The 8,718-nt window shown below is 54.1% G+C and overlaps 2 protein-coding genes across 2 annotated transcripts in view; both read right to left on the bottom strand.

The window, feature by feature from the left end:
• Positions 1-857: 857 nt before the first annotated feature.
• Positions 858-3,302, bottom strand: LOC106807134 (mucin-5AC-like). The gene has a single exon (XM_014809397.1). The coding sequence runs from the start codon at positions 2,580-2,582 to the stop codon at positions 858-860; it is 1,725 nt and encodes a 574-aa protein (XP_014664883.1). The 5' UTR covers positions 2,583-3,302.
• A 526-nt stretch (positions 3,303-3,828) lies between these two features.
• The window catches only part of LOC106807154 (transcription factor 20-like), a 13,554-nt gene continuing 8,664 nt past the window's right edge, over positions 3,829-8,718 (bottom strand). Inside the window, exons 3-4 of the mRNA XM_014809422.1 lie at positions 6,828-7,789; positions 3,829-6,095 (exon numbers count right to left, since the gene is read on the bottom strand). Coding sequence (XP_014664908.1) covers positions 4,352-6,095; positions 6,828-7,789 — 2,706 coding nt within the window. The 3' untranslated portion in view covers positions 3,829-4,351. The remainder of the gene's footprint in view (positions 6,096-6,827; positions 7,790-8,718) is intronic.

The following is an 8,718-nucleotide window of genomic DNA, read 5'->3' as shown; positions in this document are numbered from 1 at the left end:
ATCTTCTCTGCTGGTTTTACAACGTCAACGACGTCGGATTTCTCGATTGGCTCAAGGATGGTCACCTTCTCTACCGACTCTAGTAAGTCAGCCTCTTTCACTTGCTCTACAACACCAACTGTCTCTATCGGTTCTACAATGTCAAACTTTTCTAACAAATTCACGTTATTTACCTTCTCTACTGTCTCCACCCTATCAATTTTCTCCACGGGCTCAAAAACGATAAACTTATTTAATGGTGTTGCAAAGTCAGCGGTCTGCCCTGCTTTGTTAATAATTTTAATACCCTTTATTGGCTGCTCCGTGTCTAGTTCCTTTCCTAGTGGCTTCACAAGAGTGGTCTTCTCTGCTGGTTTTCCAATGTCAATCTTGTCCACGTTCACCATCATATCGCCCTTTTTCATGGAAACCACAGTGTTGACCTCTGCGGGCGGCGTAGTTCCGTGGGTCTCTCCTGGTGGACAGTAGTGGGTGCTTGAAACTGCAGCCTGGGTAGTTGCCACAAATGGCTGCGCTGTTGTTAGGGTTGGCTGTGTTGTTGTCGTGGTTGGCTGTGTTGTTGTCGTGGTTGGCTGTGTTGTTGTCTGTTGCCGTTGCTTTGTCTGTTGTGCGTGTTGGCTGCTGTGTTGTCGTAGTTGGCCTGTGTTGTTGTCGTAGTTGCGCTGTGTTGTTGTCAGTGGTTTGGCTGTGTTGTTTGTCGTGGTGGCTGTGCTTGTTGTCGATAGCTTGGCTGTGTTGTTGTCTGTGGTTGGCTGTGTTGTTTTGCGTGTTGGCTGCTGTTGTTGTGGTGGTCTGGCGTGTTGTTGGTCGTGGTTAGGCTGTGTGTTGTCTGATCAGTTGGCCTGTGCTTGTTGTCGTTAGTTGGCTGTGTTGTTTGTCTGGTTGCGCTGTGTTGTTGTGGTGGTTGGCTGTGTTGTTGTCGTAGTTGGCTGTGTTGTTGTCGTAGTTGGCTGTGTTGTTGTCGTGGTTGGCTGTGTTGTTGTGGTGGTTGGCTGTGTTGTTGTCGTGGTTGGCTGTGTTGTTGTCGTAGTTGGCTGTGTTGTTGTAGTGGTTGGCTGTGTTGTTGTCGTAGTTGGCTGTGCTGTTGTCGTGGTTGGCTGTGTTGTTGGCACTCGTGGTTGTGTTACCGAGACAGTTGTTTCTGATGTTGCTGATATTGTGACCAGCTCAATCGAGTCAGCTTGTTCTTGGGCGTCTGCTTTGAGCTCCCTAACAATCTCCTGTGCCAGCGTCTGCTCCTCGGCCGTCGCCTTCGATGGCTTGACTAGTCTGCGGCGTAGTTTGACGAGGGACGGAGTTTTCTCCTCCGTGATGGCAGCTGGAGGAAGACGTCTGGCTGCCGAGTCTTGGCGTTGACCGACGATATCCGCTCTTATGCGGTAGCGCTTTTGGTACTCAGCATCATTGCCATCCCGAACAGTAGTAGTAGTACGCCTGGGTTCACTCACGCGAACACCGACCACGCGACTAGGATCAGGTCTGGCTTCACTCACACGCACACCCACGGTTTGTCCAGCATCGGCTCTGGCCGCGGTCACCCCCGCTGTTTGCCGCGTATTGGACCTACCCTCAGACACACTGACACCGACGGTTTGCCCCGTATTGGACCTACCCTCAGACACACTGACACCGAGGGTTTGCCCCCTATTCGCTCTGGCCTCCGAAACTCTAACGCCCACTGACTGCCGTGGATTAGTTCTTGCTTCGCTAACGTGACGATCCACCGTACGTTCAAAATCAGGTCTAGCATCGGACACCCTAACACCTACCGTCTGCCCCGCATCTGCCCTGGCCTGCGTTGCGCGAAAGGCGACTTGATTGGGACTGTATGCTAGCACTTGACTTTTGGATTCGGTTGGAAGCGACTGACCCGCCGCGTAGGTGTAAGATGGGGTTGACGATTCACGAGAGGCTGCGTCGTCGAATTCAAACTGGATAGCAGAAGGCGTCGGAGCGGACTGCGTGGGGAGAGAATCCTCCTCCTTCTCTGGTGCATCTTCATCCGTCTCTACCAAAAACGTTGCGATTGGAACGTTGTATCCGCCGGCGTTGCCGCTACGGAAAAGCTGCGAGGTGAGACCACCGAAGCCGGCCCTAGGGCCGGGAGAGAAAGGTCCCGGCTCGTGCGCGAGGCCCGCGAACTGCGTGTGTAGTCCGTTGGCCGTGAGGCTCAGGCCTCCCAGTCCACTGTGAGCTGTCGGTTCTCCCTGCCGGTAAGTGAACACTGCAGGTTCGCCCTGCTGTGGCGTGTACACCACCTGCGTACCCTGGTCGGTGCGCACCGGCAGTGCACCCTGCAGGTTGGTGACAGTGGGTATCCCTCCAGGGTAGGCGTAGTCTGTGGTTTGTCCTCCCTGTGCGGTGGCAAGCGTGGCTCCTCTCCCTAGCTGTAATCTTCCGTTACCGGCCAGGCGAGGCGTGGGTAGCGGCTGAGGCTGTGCGCTCTGGCGAGTGGATGGTGCTACTGGGATAGATCTCTGAATAGTAGCGCCCCCTGTGAGGTAGTATGAGTATTGGTTCTCATCCCCGCCGGTGGCAGAGTTACTGCAGAGAAAACAGACATCATCACACATTGCATACATCAGATAGATGATGTAAGATCACTTGTGAGATAGATGAGATACACGTTTACTCTGCTGTGCTCTATACGTACTACATAGACCAGAATGAAGGCGAGATACAGTAAAACACTCTCATTTATAAAAAGTCTCGCCAAACTGGAACGTCACTAAGAAGAACAGCTACTTTTATAAAACCACGACTTTATAAAACAATAATCACAATGTTAGACACACGAGAACGACGATGATGCATGTTTAGTGGCTATACGCAGTGACACATGTAGGAAACCATGACTAAATCGGTACGGTAAGTGCAATGATATCACCATATTCTACCTGCATCACCCATATGCATGCAGACGACCCAATACTACCCATCACTAAGACTACCACTCAATACACACGCGTTCACAACCACACAGAACATATCCGTAACCAAGTTAACCACCCAGGACATGTGCGCAACTAAAACAATCATTAGGGAAAAGTTCATATCTAAGACAAACACCAGAGACTTTTTCACCACTAAGACAACTATACCCCAGGACAAGTGCAACACTAAGACCATCATCTAAAACCCGTCTGTTAACTATGTCAGTCGTCCATGCGCTCGTCCACTACGACAGCAATACATGCAAAGAACATAGACTGCTTCCGCACGCGTTAGGACTTGCTTGTCGTTATCCACAGATACTTCCTAATCATCACTCCTCTTGGAGCTGGCCGTAACGTCCCTCCGGTGACGAACGCCATGTTGGTCTGGTCATGGCTTGGTCTGTATTTGCCGCTGCACGGCGCTGCGACTGCGGCGTCTGCTACCCGGCGGGGGGGGCATACGGCCATGCGGGGCATACGTGTCACGTCCCTGCACTTGATATGCCGTACCCACGTAGCAGCTGAAAGGTCGCGCGGTCGTGCTTGCTCACTGTGTCACGGGAACATCGCCAGCGGGCCGCCGGCCCGCTGCTCACTTACACTAAGGTGAACGACACCGTTCGCGTCCACCTCTCATTTGACTCGTCAATCACCATTTATCTTCTTTGACACGACGGGTCAGCACCAGCCGAGGCAGGTATTTTTCACTGCCAAGGGCCGCGGCGAATGTCGTCGATTGTGGTAGACCATATACCGCGTGTTTACACACACGAGCCGTACGATCTATCAGTGTTGAATGACAATGTAATGTGCGAAGGAGATAGCTGTTGAGCATAAACGAAACTTCAGCTGAAAATAATAGTTATATATATGGAGGGAAGACCACTGTTGCTCTTTTATAAATGGTTTATTGCTAGTAAATACATCCTGACTTTACATCCGATGAATGCTAAAATTACAGCGATGCGTTTACGAACGGGGTAATGCGCGCTAGGCTATAAACACAAGAACAGCTTCGTTCAGCAGTATAGTTGAATGTCATGATACAGAGACACGCCCAACGTAAAAAAATGATAATGTGCTAAATGCTACCAATGAACGATAATAATAATACTGAAAAATTATATACGGAATAAAAATGAAACTGAATACATTGCGATGTAATATTGAGAACGATCTGCTAGTGATCATACGGCGGGATACTTCGCATGCGTGCGCCCGAAAGATTACGACGAATCGCTAATGAAATGAGAGAGATGATGTGATATTTACAGTTTCCGCATGCTTTCCGGTGGGCGTAGCTGATATCTGCGTGTATATCTCATGAGCGGTCGGTCGGCACGAGGGCCGACACAGAGAGATTATCATTGGTATATTAGGGCAGTATTTACACGGTGCGTCCGCGCCATATTGGCTCAGACGTAGACGAGTCCCTGGAGAGGCGTCTGCGCTTTGCTGGGAATGCTACCGAAGTTGGCCGGCGGGTTGCGACCTCTGGTCTGCGCGTAAACGTTGTTGCCCAGCCTTGCCACCTGGGCGGTGGCTACCTGCGGAGATCCCACATGTCGTCCGAAGAATGCTTGCTGCTGGCTAAGGGGGTTCGAGAGAGCGGGCTGCTGCTGGTAGGTGGCGCTGCCCAATGCTGGCTGCTGCTGGTAGGTGGCGCTACCCAACGCTGGCTGCTGCTGGTAGGTGGGGCCGTTTAATGTCGGCTGCTGCTGGTAAGTGGCGGCCGTTAGTTGCTGCTGCGTTCCGGATATGGCGTTGTTAGGTATGGGAAAGCTGCTCAGCTGTAGACCCTGGTTGAACACGCTATATGGCTGTTGTCCCTGGTTGAGAGACTGGCCGAAGGGGTGCTGCTGGGGTAGGTTGCGGAGGGTGGGCTGACCTCGCGTCTGTTGCGGATACTGTCCTCGTCCGACCGCTTGACCGTACAGCTGTTGCTGGGCACGACTCTGACCGATGGGTTCCCCGAAGGCTTGACGTGGCGGTAGTCCGCCCCTGAACCCTTGCTGACCGCTGTACGAGACGGCAGGCTGCTGCTGCTGCTGCTGCTGCAGACCCTGACCGATCGTCTGCTGTCTACCGTAGGCGGTCGGCACCGTCTGCTGCTGAGCGCTCTTCACGTTGTTGATGGCGACCTGGGAAAGGTGTCCGTTCGGACCGCGTGGCGTGAGGAAGCGGTCGCGGGCGCTGCTCGCAAACGTGCTAGCGAGGCCTCCCGCTCGACCGAAGTGGCCGAACCCACCGAAGCCCTGCAGGGAGCCGGAGCCGAACGAGTCGGTATCCGGTGCGGTCGCCGAGGTCTGCGGCGTCTGCGGCCAGAAGGCGGCGCGGGATTGCTGCTCGAACGTGCCGTCGCGTCCGACGGACGTGTCGGCGAGCTGCGCGAGCTTCGACGCCGCGTAGTTGTTGTTGCGACGCTCGCTCTCCTCGTTGCCGCCGTAGCTGCCGAAGCGGAACTGCGACGGCACGCGTCCGAAGGCGGCGTCCGACGCGAGCGCCGGATTCGGATGCTGCTGCACGAGCGGCGAGAAGGTGATCAGCTGGCTGGCGACGGGGCGAGGCGTCGTCGCGCCCACGTCGATCGACTGACCGCCGCCGACGTGACCGTAGTTCTTCAGCCGACCGAAGGTAGCGACCTGGTCGAGTCCCGCGCTGCGCAGCAGTGGGTTTGTGTCATCCGTCAGCTGGCTCGTGATCTCAATCGGCTTCAGCTCCATCGTCGGCACCTGCAGCGCCGCGCCCTCTACAACCGGAGCTTCACCCACGTCTTCTAGCGTCGCTGCCAGGGGTTCGTTGTCGTTCTTACCTACCGGATAAACATATCCAGTCGCCTCTGTCTTCGGTACGCTGGGCTTCTCCGAGGCTGCGTGTACGAACGGCAGGGATGGCACCGCCTGTGCGGCCGCCACCGAGGCCGGATCCACTCCCCCCTGATAGAACTCGTTTTCGGCATTGTCGAACATCGCCTTGACTCTGGCTATGGCGGCGTCGTCTTCCCTGGGCGACGGAGTCGAGAAGCCTGGCAGGCCGTTCCAGCCGAAAGTCTGCAGCAGCTTGTTGTTAAGGTTGTGCGTGGCGACCACGCCCAGCTGGTTCGCCGAGTCGTCCTGGGACAGTTCGTAGGTGTTGCCTCCCGGGCCCGAATTGCCGTAGCTGCGGGGGGAAGAACGAGGTCCTATACATTGACGCTGCGTCTGTGTAAGACGTCCAGGTGTGGAGGTCGAGATACTGCTGATGGGCAGCTTGATACATTGGTAGAAATTAGGACGTAAAACTCTGTCCGCGCACCAAGAATCACGGATGAAAACATAATCGAAGTAGTGGCTCTGGTCAAGGTTAAAGTAAGCCTGTCCTACTTACTGGTAAACGTTCTAGCCCACCCACTGGTTGTCTGACATGTGCAAGTCACATTCATGGTGTATCAGTAACCATCAGTTTTTCACTAATTTCTTCCATGCAATTACAAAGAAAATTTCAAACAGCAGTAGTCATATTTTTATAAAGAGATTACTTTTCGAGTAATAGACGAACGGCATGGATGCCACAAACTATATTATTCATTACCTTTTTCCCCAAAAAAATTGTATTGAAAGTTGTATTAAAAATTGTATTAAAGATTGGTGTTAACATTCCCCAATTTTACGCCCTGGTTAGATTTCACGCCACGGTCAACGCTGGCTGCGCATGCGTAGCTCGCACATCGCAATCACGACTTGCAACTTACCTCAGCTCTGCACGCAAGAGTATACAGTACACAACCGCCTTCATGTGGCATTCCTTTATCCGGGGATGCTGATGCTAATCGACCCCCACCCCCAAGAAGACGAGCTCCCCTGAAAAACCTCACACCTTAAGCTACGCAGTCGTCACAAACGCGGTACCTACCTGGGCACGTGAGCTGAATTGCCGGATCCCGTCACTCCGAACACGTGTCCGGCGGAGTAGTCCGGTCTCGCGTTGAAACCCCGCGCCTGCATGGCGGCGCTCTGGTCCGGGAAGCCTTGTGGAACGACGCCCGTCAGCGGGTTGTGTTGCGTCTGCGCGCTCCTGCCCTGGAAGGCGACGGGCACCGACTGGAACGCCCCCGCGCGGCCGGGAAGGTTGGCGGGAAAGTCGGACGGCTTCGTCTGCCCGCGGGTGAGCAGTGACGGCGAGACGGGCACGGTTCCGTAGGAGCTCGCCTGCTGAAGGTAGGTGACGGGGTTCTGCTGCTGCTGCTGCTGTTGTTGTTGTTGCTGCTGCTGCTGCTGCTGTTGTTGCTGCTGCTGCTGTTGTTGCTGCTGCTGCTGTTGTTGTTGCTGTTGTTGTTGTTGCTGCTGCTGCTGTTGTTGTTGCTGCTGCTGGGCGGCAAGCTGCGGCAGCGGCTGGTGCCAGTACCGGCGCGTGCTGTCCAGGTAGTTGGTCGCCTTGTTGACGCCCGCGATGGCGGCCCGGTCGAGAGTGAAAGCACCGTTATGATTCGTATCGAGCTCGAACGGCGCCCCGCCCCTCTGTGGCGCCCCCTGGTGGCTGGCGGGGCCCTGCAGACTGAAGGGGCCGGAGCTGGCGGGCTGGTATCCGCGGGAAGTCGGCGCCGTGTTGGGCTGGTATCCGCGGGAGATTGGCACCGTGTTGGGCTGGTATCCGCGGGAGGTCGGCACCGTATTGGGCTGGTATCCGCGGGATATCGGCACCGTGTTGGGCTGGTATCCGCGGGAGATCGGCACCGTGTTGGGCTGGAAGGCGCGGCTCTGTCCCCGCGGGATGCCTCTGCCACGGAACGGCTGCACGCCACCTAGGGTCTGGTAGGGAACGCTGCCTGTTTGGTAGCCCTGCTGCGGCTGGAACTGGCAGCAGACTGTGCTCGCCTGCAAGGAAGACACCGCGCGATGGTTTGCTGAGTATAGGATGGGCAGCCTGACACGCGCGTGCTACACCTACAAGCATGAACTCCTTAACCGCCTCTCTATTCCTAGAAATCGTCTGCGCACTGCCCATTAAGAGCTTACTGCTAAATGACTCTCAGTGCTGAAAGCAAGTCTCTACTAAACTGACATCAATACGCCCGCGAGCCTACCAATTTAATACGAAATAATCAACTCCCGATGAACTGCTACGCTGAGCGACTATCACAATGCAACTACTAGTGCGTCCAAGCCTAACCTACATGTGTAAAACATATGATACACAATGGTTAAACGGCGAAAATTATTTTAACCGCGTTAATTATGTAATCTGCTTTTCAAGCCTAGGTAATAACTGTTTCAACGGCGGATAACACACGTAAATTATTGAAACCACGATAGGAAATAACCCGCTGGATATCAAAGTATATGCGCGAATATTGTCCGCCATCTTGTTTGTGCAGGGTAAATTATTTTATCGCGGTAAGAATTAACCGTCAGCCACTATATGCTCACGCCACAAGTTTTGGGCATTTTCGCTGCTTTCCGTTTGCTTCATTTTTCTCGTTACTGCTAACCTAACAAAACTATTCACAACCTATAAGCCTATCTACGCCACTAATGAAGCACATTTATTCTCGTGGTCCCTGCGGCAACATACCTGACTGAGCACGCGGAAGGTTGTAAATGTAAGGGAAGGAGGGGGGTAGAGAGAGAGAGTGTGAGAGAGAGAGAGAGAGAGAGACATACAGAGATGGAGGGGGGGAAACAGCGCAAGTGAGACACACAGCGAGCGAGAGAGAGAGAGAGAGAAAGTGAAAGACATACAGAGATGGAGGGGGGGAAACAGCGCAAGTGAGACACACAGCGAGCGAGAGAGAGAGAGAGAGGAC

This window comes from Priapulus caudatus, unplaced genomic scaffold, assembly GCF_000485595.1.
Source record: "Priapulus caudatus unplaced genomic scaffold, Priapulus_caudatus-5.0.1 Scaffold197, whole genome shotgun sequence".
NCBI classification, from domain to species: domain Eukaryota; kingdom Metazoa; phylum Priapulida; class Priapulimorpha; order Priapulimorphida; family Priapulidae; genus Priapulus; species Priapulus caudatus.
The sequence above is the reverse complement of the archived record's forward strand: the minus strand, read 5'-3'. Positions and strand labels throughout refer to the sequence as shown.

Coding starts and splice junctions, on each gene's coding strand:
- LOC106807134 (XM_014809397.1), bottom strand. CDS start 2,582: ATGTATGCAATGTGTGATGATGTCTGTTTTCTCTGCAGTAACTCTGCC.